The following is a 12,087-nucleotide window of genomic DNA, read 5'->3' on the forward strand; positions in this document are numbered from 1 at the left end:
CCAGCTGCATATGTAACAGAGGATGGCCTTGTGAGCATCAGTGGGAGGAGAGGCCCTTGGTTCTGTGAAGGCTCATTTCCCCAGTATAGGGTAATGTCAGGGCATTGAGGTTGGAGTGGGCAGGCGTGAGTGGGAGCATCCTCATAGAAGCAGGGGGAGGGGTATGGGGTATGGGAAAGTGGGAAAAGGGGATAACATTTGAAATACAAAAACATAGAATATCCATGAAAAATAAAATTTAAAAAATAGAAAAAAGCAGTGAAATGCAACACCATTAAAAAAAAAGAATGTAGAAGAACTGAAAAGTGGGGAGATATCCAGCATTTTTGAAACCACCCTCACTGCCAAAGTGTTTGTTCTACAGACTCAGTGAAATCTAGGCTAAAATGTCAATAATGTTCTTGATGGATTTTCAAAAAAGTTGCTCTTTCCTGAAGGGAAACAGAAGAGGAGTGGATCTGAGGAAGAGGGAAGGTGGAGTAGAGGGGTTGGGAGGAGGGGAGGGAGTGGTGTAGTGGGAAAAATGAAAAATGAAAAAGAGTTTCAATTAAATAACGAAACAAGAGATATTGAACAAGAGGCAAAACTGCAGGTATAATGCTACATGATTTCAAAATATATTACTATAACTCTAGTAAACAGCATGGTCTTGGCATGAAAATGCCACCATAGAGCAATGGAATAGAAATGTCTAGAAATAAACGTCCACATCTACAGCCAACTGATATTCAACAAAGACATTAAAAACACTAACAGGGTCTGGCAGAACAGGCCTGTAATCACAGCTACTCTGAACAGTGATTTAGAAGAATCACAAATTCAAGGCTACTCTGGGCAAGTTTATGTGAACATTAATTTCCAAAAGGAAACCACACTTCAAAATTAATGTAAATTTATCCCCATTTACTTATTAGAGATAATGAAAGATTTGAGTTAACACTTTTTATCAAATCATACAGGAATTTAACCTCTACAATATTTATGATATTTTATGCCTAAGAACTGATTTTTTATTCATTATTTATAGTGTCCTGTTGCAAAGTCAAGCAGGAGTAGAAAAATACTTAATAATATTCATATTCTCCCGATGGAGCACAGATGAGGCATATTAAAAAACAAGTCCTAGTGGAATCCCATATCCTTCTCTGGCTTTAAAATTAGAATAAGATTCAGTTATGGTTACAAAACCTAGGGAATCTTGAATTCTCTCTAGTCTAGCCTCTTGTTTCTACCTCTGTTTAGTATTTTGGTATGTGGAAAACAACAATTTGGTTAAAAAATATCATATTTTTATCTGAGCTCTTCTATAATGTAACTATCCATTTACTTCCCCCAACCAAAATATTGTACAAGACCAAGGTAACACAATCAAGGTACTATCCATAAATATGGGCTTAGATAATATGCATAGTAATAATATTTAGCCATGAAAGAACAATATTTCCTAAATATGCAGAGCTAGCCATTGAAATGAGCTTTCAAATATAAAATCAAAGTGGCCAAAAGAAAAAGCTAAAACTGCACAATAATAGATTATCTTAACTACTCCAAATATAAAATAAAATATTTCATGCAATCCAAATGACCATCCACATTGGCAGGAAACATGCATGGTGAAGGAGTATGGTGACACATGTAAAAATGCTTTTGTTGGTTAAGGTGCCACTTTTCACTTTACAAGTCCAGACTGTGTTCCTTAAAAAGATTTATTTTAATTTTATGTGTATGTTTGAGTAGATATATGTGCACTGTGATGTAGTTGTCCACAAAGATTGAAGACAGTGTCAATACCCTGGAACTGTAGTTACAGGCAGTTCGCCCTGCGTGATGTGGGTTCTGGGAATTGAGTCTAGGTCCTCTGAAAGGGCAGTAAGTTTTCAGAACCACTGTGCTGTATCTCCAGGCCCAGATTGTTCTCAAGTATCTTAATTTAACATGCAGTACTCATATTAAATGTTACATATAAATATTAGGTCAGATATAGAAGATTAAAAAAATCAAGCCTAGATTAAAATGATTAGTAGATTTTGATGTTATGATTTGGGAGTTGGTTCTTTGATTGTTTTCCTGGTTTGATGGCTAATTTTGGCTGTTAACCTGACAGATGTAAGAGGGAGCCTCACTTGAATTGCCTCCATCAGATGGCCTGTAAACATGTCTGTGTGGCATTTTCTTGATTTCCAATTAATGTAAGATGACAGGTGGGCCTGGTTGTATAAAAAGTAGCTGAGTAGAAGTCAGGAGTGAGTCAGTAAGCAGCATTCTTCCATGGCCTCTACTTCAGTTCCTGCCTCCAGATACCTGTTGTACTTTATTTGTTGCCTTGGCCTCCCTCAATGAATTTTAATGTGTAAGCAAAAACAAACCCTGTCCTCCCTTACATGGGTTTTGATTAGTGTTTAATCACAGCAACAAAGAAGCAAACTAGGCCAACTACTCTTCTGACAACTACTTTCCTGCCTATTGCATAGCCTTATTTATATTAGATCATAGGAATTAGCCTTCATAGCCATCAGGAAGCATTTTTAAAAGAATATTTAGTTTCCATATGCACAAAATGTGATTCATCAGGAGTAGGGAAGAGTCAATGAAATTTCCCTGGAAAGAAACTATACCTTACACCAAAGCTTCTTTTAAACTGATTAACTAATTAAAATGTCAGTGACTGTGGAGAGGTTGGAATGTTGCAAGTCCATCCATAGCCTACTAATAATGTATCTCGGTCTACCTATATCTTTTATGACTTTCTTTGCTCTATTACTATAAAACTTTATGAAACTGCTGCCATCCAGGGAAGCCAGAATCTGTGTTTCTGGGATATGGTTAATCATATTTCACTCCATAGTAAACTATCTTTTACCGTCATAATGAGAGATCTGTGTTTATTACATTGACATTAACAAGACCCTATCTCATGAAGAAACAAACAAAAGGGGGTGTGTTAGACATGGGCCTGGCACTTTAAGAAGCTCAGAGGCCAGATATCACAGCTGGAAGAAATCAGGCCATAGTCATTTCAACTCTCTCCCTGGGACAGGAAGTTAACAGGATGTTCTGTGCTCTGGTTAACAGCTCTTAATGTATGGTACCTGGTTCCTCCATGCTCTGTGTCACTTCTACTATCTCAGAATAAATCATGTGGTGTAAAACTACCATCAGCCCCTGAAAAACAGATAAAATCCAGGTATTTCCTTTGTTTTGGGGGACATTCTCTAAAGAGTTCTCAAAGGATGTTTTTGTTCCCTAATGGCTCCTCTGACCTCAACCACACTCTACCTTCCCTCTGATGAAGGTTACATTTCTTTCTTTCCTTATCTTACTCTTACTTTAAGCTATTCCTCTTAATGAAAGTCCATTCTTGGGCTTAAATGGAAGCCTTTTTGTTTTAAGGCCCTAGAGTGTGTGTGTGTGTGTGTGTGTGTGTGTGTGTGTGTGTGTGTGTGTGTGTGTCTGTGTGTCTGTGTGTCTGTGTGTCTGTGTGTATATATATTATATATATGCATTTGTATGCATGTTGATTTCGAGGCCCTTTCTCCTGAAAGGCATTTGCTGTCGGCTTTTTTCTTTATTTTCTTACTTAACATAAAAATATAGTTCATTGTTAAAGGTCTTAACTAATATGCATGAAGCCTTTACTTCAGTTCCCTATATTACAAAAACAAGCAAATAAATGCAGAAGGTAAAAGGAAAAAATATGAATCAACAAGCAAAAACATACATTGGTGAAGAGTCTTTTATAAGAAATGGTGCCAGGGAAAGTAGAGAACCACATGCAAAATAATGTTAACTGATTAAAGCCATTTACATGTAAGGCCTGGATGACAGAAGTAGCAGAGGGGGTGGTCACAGGATATTACAAGGGATATGGGATTTTTAGACAAGAATCAAACACACAGGAAACAAAATAAAAATAGACAAGTGGGGATTATATCAAACTAAAAGTATTCTATACCACAAAGAAACAACCATCGGAAAAGACAACCTACAGAAAGGGAGAAAGTATTTGTAAAACTGTGTATCTGACAAGGGTAAATATCCAGATTGTAAATATCCTACAGTTCAAAAAACAAAAAAAAATCAGAACTGAAAGCAATTAGTTGGAGTTTATATTGCTACAACGAAATACCATGACCAAAAAGTAAGTTGAGGAGGAAAGAGTTCATTTGGATCGCACTTCCCCTGCATGGGTCATCATTGAAGAAAATCAGCACAGAACTCCAAGAGGGCAGGGATCTGGAGGCAAGAGCTGCTACAGATGGTATAGAGGAGTGCTGCTTACTGGTTTGGTCCCCATGGCTTTCTCAGCCTGCTTTCTTATAGAACCCAGGACCACGAGCCCAGGGATGGCACTATCAACCATGGAGTGGAGCCTCCCCCATCAATCACTAATCAGGAAAATGCCTTAAAGTTGAATCCTCCCTTCAGATAACTCTAGCTTGAGTAAAGTTGACATAAGACTAACCAGCACAGTAAAGTAAGTACAGTGGTCCCCACCCCCATATGCCCTAATATTCAGGAAGCTGAGACAGGAGAATTGCCAAGATTTTGAGATCAAAATAGTCTATAAATTGAGTTCCAGGATACTCTGAGCTATAGTATAAGACAAAATTATGTAATCATATTATATATTATATATAAATTATATAGATTACATAATTATATTACATAAAATACATATTATATGTAATGTGTTTATTATATAATTATTGTATAATGATGATACATAATATCGTATGTGTTGTGTTTATTATATAATTTTTATAATTATATATATTCATTGTTAATATTCTCCCTCTCACTTCAAGGGCCAATCATAATATCAAGACCCTTTCTCCTAGTAAGCATCATTTTCAGTGCTGCTATAGACTTGCATTGTGACAGCTAACACCTTTGGTATTTTGTTTGTTTGTTTGTAGTTGCTGGGAATTGATATGACTTCCTAAATTCACAACTTGCAAGCTGACTTTTCTATACGTGCTAATGTAATCTGAGGTAATTACATAGATCCAGAGATTCACCTCCTGAGGGTACCATCCCCCTTTACACTGACTAGATGAATTGAGTTTTAAAAAACTCTTCTGAATTAATTGTGAGGTTTAATTTACATACAATTGTTTTGGAAGAGGCCTGACTAGTGAGCATGTTCAGTGGACAGGCAGCACTGATGAGTGTTGGAACACTATCATGGTTGCTTTAGGTCTACCCTGTTGAGTAGGAGGAAAGTATATTTCTGAGCCCCTTGTGTGACCAATCTAATGTCAGTCTGAGTGTTCTATGAGAGTAGGCACGTCCCCATTCCAAGGGTGCCATGGGTACAGCATCCTGAGTCATCAGTTACCTTGGCTATGTTAGGGTTCTTTCTTACATCCAGTGGGGAACAGAGATCACATTACAGTAAACCAAAAGTCATCAAAGGGTTATTTACAGTTCTATTCAGAACTCAGGAAGAGATCAATCCTCCTCATTCTTTTCCCATATAACTCATAAAGGCATTGAAATTTATAGAACAGATGAAAAAAAGGATATATACATTATGTGGATTCATCAGGAAACCAAAATTATTAGAATTGATAGGAAGATTCCTGGATGATGAGTCATTCCACTAGTGCTAAGTCTCCTGTAGGCAGGTACCTAGTCACTTCTCCAGCTTAAAATTTTCCAGAAAAATTCTAATCCTGAGGGTTCCTATTTCAATCACATCTTAGACTCAGAGGCAGAATGCTTAATCAAACAGGAGTGGGGAAGAGAAAACACTTATCTTGTCTACATCCTACCCCATTTTACTCAAGATATCCTGCAACTTTCTGGAATGTAAAGTGTCCTGTCAAGTATCTCAAAATAAAAGGTAAAAATGAGGATATGGTTCAATGGTTGACTGCTTGCTGAGCATGGCCAAGACCCTAGATTTAGTTTCCATTACCATAAAAAATAACAAAATATACATAATAATAATCATCATACTACAACCAACAACAGGGAGAAGAAGGGAAAAGGGGAGAGAAGGGAAGAGAGAGAGAGAGAGAAAGGAAGAGAAAGTCAGAAGGAGGAGGAAGGAGATAAAATAGCAAGCAGTTGGATTCCTGCTCATTTGGTAACAGATTGTTCTTCATAGAACATGTTTCAAAACAGAAATTTTCTATTTTCCAGCAGAAATAATTATTGAATGAATGTAATTTGCTATAAGAAGGCATATATGGTGCTGAAACAGAGATCTTTATTATTCCTAATGCATCATCACATGGGATCTAGCTCAGTGTTCTAGATAAACACAATGTTAGTAGGGGACTAGCAAGACTCCCTAAAAGTCTCTGAGTTCTATTACCTGGACTCACAAGGTAAAAGAAAAGAAAAAACTCCCAAGTTTCTCTGTAACCTCCACAATGGTACAAGTCCCATGTCCACATATGTGTGTATACATTAAATAAATACACAGATAAATAAATAAATAAATGCAATGTGCCTATTACACTACAGAAACTATACTTAGTCTGCAACAGGATTTTCGTAGTTCTTTAAAAGCTACTGCTGAGTATGAAGCACTTGAAAAGGAAAATTGAGTGAGGTTCCTTAAAAGTCAGCTGCGGAAAGATTGCATTTTTTTTTCTTTTTCGGGGCGGGGGGGTGGGTCGGTGTTGTTTTGGTTTGTTGCTTTGTTTGTTCTTATGCTGTTTGAATCACTTTCTCTGTGTAGCCTTGGCTTTCCTGCAACTCACTCTGTAGACCCCTGCTTACCTCAAACTCAGAGATCTGCCTGCCTTTGCATGCGCTGCAACTTTTTTCTTCTTCCTTTATCTGTTCACTTTACCTCCGGAGGCCCCAGTTCCACCTTACAAATCCCTCCCCCAAAAGGGGGAAGCATCCTATTGGTACCACCCCTCCCTGGGACATCCAATCGCGATAGGACTAAGCACATCCTCTCCCACTGAGGCCCAACCAGGCAGTCGGGTTAAGGGAAGGGGATCTGGGGGTTGGGGATTTAGCTCAGCAGTAGAGCATTTGCCTAGCAAGCTTCAAGGCCCTGGGTTCGGTCCCCAGCTCCGAAAAAAAAAAAAAAAGGGAAGGGGATCTGTTGGCAGGCACCAGAGTCATTCTCTTAGATGACCAGTTTCCCAGCCACCTCTGCAAATTCCCCACTTTGGTTTGGCTGCCTCACTTCTCTCCTATCTGCTTGTTGGTGTCCACCACTACCCACCTCAGCCTCTCTCGGACTTGCTTCCTCCACCATCTTTTTAGCCTGGCTGCACTCTTTGTTTATTGCCACTTCACTCTCCTATTGTACATCATCTCACTTTGAATTATGCACGTCTTGTTCTTATCTCACTTCAGGGATTCGCCTTGCATGGTGACTCGATTTAGCCTTGTGGCGCCCCCTGGCTTCTTTCCTAGTGTTATCCTGCCTTCCCTGTAAGTATTTCCTGTGATGCACTTTCTGCTGGCTAACTTCCTGGTCTCGTCCCTCCGTGCCACCACGAGCCTCTAAGCGCCTCCCAGTCTCACGTTGCTTCCTGATTTTACCTCACTTCCTGATATTGGGGTTCAGTTTCGCTGCGTCAACATCTCCTCTCGTCTAGTCTCGTCTCGCCTGACTTCCAGTCTCCTCTTGACCAGGGTCTGGCCAGACTGGACCCCTAGTCTTGCCTTGCTGGACTCCCGGTCTGGCCTCGGGTCCCAGGTCGCGTCTCACCTCGCCTGTCTCGTCTCAGATTCCAGCCTTATCTCGTCTAGTCTGGTCTCCAGATTTTGCCCTGCTTCCTGACCTTGCCTGGTGATCTCATCTCAGAGTCGGGTCGCGCCTGGCCTTGCCGGGCCTCGGCCTCACCGGGCCTCGCCTCGCCTCGGCCTCGGCCTCACCGGGCCTCGCCTCGCCTAGCCTCGCTGGGCCTCGCCTCGCCTTGGCCTCGACCTCGCCCTCGCCTCGCCTGGCCTCAGCCTCGGCCTCTCCTCCCCGGGCCTCGCCTAGCCTGGCCTGGCCTCGCCTCACCTGGTCTCGCTTTGCCTCGCCTGGCCTCGTCTCGCCTTGCCTCGGCCTCGGCCTCTCCTCGCCTGGCCTCGCCGGGCCTCGCCTCTCCTCACCTCGCCTTGCCTCACCTGGCCTCGGCCTCGCCTCGCCTGGCCTCGGCCTCGGTCTCTCCTCGCCGGGCCTCGCCTCGGCCTCGCTTCGCCTGGCCTCGCTCGGCCTCGCCGGGCCTCGGCCTCGGCCTCTCCTCGCCTGGCCTCGCCGAGCCTCGCCGGGCCTCGCCGAGCCTCACCTCACCTCACCTGGCCTCACCATCACCTGGTTTCGCATCGCATCGCATCACATCACATCTCAGTGTCGCCGCAGACAGGTTTCCTTCGGGCCTAATTAAAGGTCTCAATCTCTTTGCCTCCATATCTTGACCTATCTCTCACCTTTGCCTCACTTCTGGACTCTGCCTTACACTCAAATCTGGCCATGCCTTTACCCAGTTTGTCCCCTGCTAAACCAGTAGTGGAGAGCAGCCCAGAGACCCAAGAAGGTGTACTGGATGCTGCCAAACCAGAGGGAGCTCAGGGACCTCAGGGAGCTCAGGGAGCTCAGGGGGCAGAGGGAGCAAAGGAGGCTTTGTGGCCTGCACGCCAGGATTTGCCTCCTGCAGGCACCATAGCACCCCCATCTGGCAAGGAGGACCAGTCCTCCAGTACAAGCATGGGAACTCAGGAATGCCTGGCATCCGAGCCTCCTGAGGGGGGAGAGGGGAAGGCAGAAGAAAAGGCTGCAGTCGAGTCTGACCAGGAAGAGCGCCTCCTTCCTCTCTCAGAGATGATCCCATACATCTCCTGTTCTATTTGCAAAGGCTACTTAATAGATGCAGCAACCATTACAGAGTGTCTTCATACCTTCTGTAAAAGCTGCATTGTAAAACATTTTGAACATAGCAACAGATGTCCAAAGTGCAACATTATAGTGCACGAGGCCAAACCTCATAATAACTTGAGGATGGATCCACAACTACAAAACATAGTGTACAAATTAGTGTCAGGTCTAGAGGAAAAGGAAAAAAAGCAGAGGCGTGAATTCTATAAAGAAAACCGTGGGCAAACACCAAAACCCGCTGCTGTTCCACAGCCAGGCCCTTCAAGTGAAGAGAACACCAAGGAAGTTGTGGACTAGTGTCTTAGTTTATGCGCACTGGTATGTCTTTAGTACTGGAGTCTATGAGTACTAATGCATACATTGAATATATTAATCCACTGAAAACCACATTTATCTGAGTCTCAAGAAATGCAAGCACTGGACATAGAGAAACATTTCTCAAGAGAACGATGTGCTTTGCTGCAGTCTGTCAAATAGATATCACAAGCAGTGGACAGTTGCTGAAGGACTTTCATAATCTACAAGTCCGGTGTACAGTAGGGGATGCAGGGTGGTCTGCTGCCTTTATTAAGGTCTCCTCTCAAAGTGACTTGCTACAGTTATTATGGCAGGACAGACCGTAAGAAGGCCTTTGCAGAACCGAATCTTCCAGAAGAGTTCGAGAAAACGTGGAATCATTATAAGCTGTACTGTTTCTGACATACCTGTTTTCACATCAGAAATCTTAGCATTTTTAGGTACAACTTGGAGCAATGGAATGGAATGCACCCGTTTCACATAAACAGCAAAAAGAACTCAGAGCTTGAAAAACAAATGTTGAATTTTTAAACTCTTTGTAGTTATGAGCACTTCAAAGGTTTTTTTTTCCTGGTTTTGTTTTGTTAACTATCTTTCAGATAAGTTGGTAATTGTTTTCTCCTCTGTTGAACTGGCTATGAGTTGAACACTCCGTGCTATGCTGTTATTTCACCAGAGGCCCGAATCAGGGACAAACCTGCCATGGGTTTGAACTTCTGAAAATATGAGCCAAAATGGAAATGCAAGCACTTAAGTTAATTGTTTCATTTATATTTTGCAATAATAGAAGACTAAGTAATTTTAATTAAAGTTTGTTGTTCAGATTTTCCTCTGTGGGATGGTGTCAGGTGGTCTTCCATTTGGAAAATGAAGTGTGCTTTTAACTTGGATGTTCAAAGCTACCGTTAAATGCAAAGTAAACTCACCATCAAAGGCCAAAATTATTAGCTACATTTTTATGTTCTTATCCTGTTTTGAACTTGTCATCTTTAGAGCTAACAACACTCCAGAAGAGATGCCATTCAGTTCTAAAAGGTATGAATTGTTTTCTGTAAAGTGACTGTCTCCTGTAGATTGTATAGTTTGAGTCATGAGCCATCAAGTATAGTAAGACATTTTAACGTATCTTAAAGTAAGAGTTGTGTCTTTGTGATTTGTATAAACATACACAAGAGAGTTATTACCAATGCCACTGGGGTAGTGACATCATGCAAGAGTTCCATAGAACAGTGGTTGATATCTTGTAATGACACCACTTCTGAAATAGAAAATTTCAGGTGAGTCCGGAAGGTTGCAAAATACTTGCTCAGCGTTTCTTCAGCAAATCAGCTTCAATTTTCCTATTATTTTTTTACCTGGTTAAAAATAAGAGTGTTTGAAATTTTATGATAATAATGAAGTTTCAAATTCAAACATTATTTTGCACCAAATTAACATCATGGTGCTTTCTAAAAGATATTTGCAGGGTCTATTTAACATTCCAAATTGTACAAAAAAAGTCTTTAAAGTTTGGACAAAGAATAGCAATTGTGAAGAATTTGTGAAGTAGCTCAGCATAGTGATACATAGTGGCACTTTGGGAAAGAGGGAAGAATACGAGCTGATCAAGCTCCTCTTCAACTATATAGAGTTAAGAACTTAGGCCTGCCCGGCGCAGGATGCCTACTGAAGGGATGTAGGTGATTGGGAATATATGCTTAAAAGGATACAGTGCCTCTCAGTCTTCTGGCTGTACTACACTATTACCTCACCACAGTCCCAAATCAGCTACTGACCAGCCAGGTATTTGAAGCTCTGAAATACTGAGCCAAAATGAACATTCTTCTTTTCTTTCTTTTTTTTTCCAGAGCTGAGGTTAACTTTTTTCCCTTATCTGTTGCATTTGTACAAGGTTAATTTCATAAGCTTATATTTAGAAGTTGTGCGAACTAACCAATGAGTGAATTATAGTGAATTATTATTATAATTACATTTGTATAATTGCAATTGCTGCTTGGTTTTCACTTTAAGCGTAAATTGACCTCTCTCAGGCATTAGTAACCTTATAGAATTTTTACCTCTCTGTTTCCTTTCAGAGTTTCAGTGTTATCCATCCAGATAGCTGCCTTATACAAAGACATTGTTGCACTGCAGCATGCTCAGGATGTCTCTTTGGGACAGCTCAGAAGCTATCTGGCCATTCTGAACACATCCATACCTGGCATCCACTGTGCATATAAGCCAAAAGAAGGACTTCTCAGACAGTGTGAAACCATGTAGTTGATGCCTACTTAGTTTTACTGTTATTTTGTCTTGTTTCCTGCCCACTGGTTGAGCAGTTGATCAAGTGTGCTTTACTACTGTATTTTTTTTTTCTAAGACTTGAGGTAAAAGATACTGTTGTTTCATGTATGTGTCTATCTGGGTTTTTTTTTGTTGTTGTTGTTGTTTGGTTGTTTTTTTTGCATTTCCTCTCTTGTGTCATGATTGACTGACACTGATTGACACTGCAGAGTGATAAAATGCAAAGTCACTCTCCTGGTGGAGACTTTCTTAGTCAGTGACTATCTTGGTAAAAAATAAACCAGACAAAGGTCATGTAAGAGTCCCAAGGATATTGTCCACAACCAAATACTCTAAGACTCAAGAATTTCCAGGGTTCATATCCCAAAAGAGTGACCATGGGTAGTATTGGTCATTTTGTAATGGAGCTGCTAGTAGAGTTAAATTGAGTCTGTTCTCCGGGTTCTGTCTGTGCTGCAATAGTTTGCTCCAGAGAGGCACAGGGGAAAAGGGTGAGTTCTGGTAAGGAGCTGTCAGGTAGAGAATAGGCTGGTGGAAGGACTTGTAGGTTACAAGAGAGGGACTCACATCCTGAGCACCCACCAACTTGCTGAGGGGCCAGATTAGGCTAGAATTTTCAGCTGTCAGGTAGAGAATAGGCTGGTGGAAGGACTTGTAGGTTACAAGAGAGG

General features: G+C 41.2%; 2 protein-coding genes across 2 annotated transcripts; both read left to right on the forward strand.

The window, feature by feature from the left end:
* Positions 1–523: 523 nt before the first annotated feature.
* LOC120099145 (uncharacterized protein DKFZp434B061-like) lies at positions 524–8,379 on the forward strand. Its single transcript, XM_039100152.2, has 2 exons — positions 524–592; positions 7,726–8,379. Exons 1-2 carry the CDS (start codon positions 524–526, stop codon positions 8,377–8,379), a joined length of 723 nt encoding a protein of 240 aa, XP_038956080.1.
* On the forward strand, positions 8,351–9,494 carry Pcgf6l1 (polycomb group RING finger protein 6 like 1). Its single transcript, NM_001106935.1, has one exon. It carries the CDS (start codon positions 8,435–8,437, stop codon positions 9,131–9,133), a length of 699 nt encoding a protein of 232 aa, NP_001100405.1. The 5' UTR covers positions 8,351–8,434; the 3' UTR covers positions 9,134–9,494.
* Positions 9,495–12,087: the final 2,593 nt, after the last annotated feature.

The sequence above is a fragment of the Rattus norvegicus genome, chromosome X (assembly GCF_036323735.1).
Source record: "Rattus norvegicus strain BN/NHsdMcwi chromosome X, GRCr8, whole genome shotgun sequence".
NCBI lineage: Eukaryota > Metazoa > Chordata > Mammalia > Rodentia > Muridae > Rattus > Rattus norvegicus.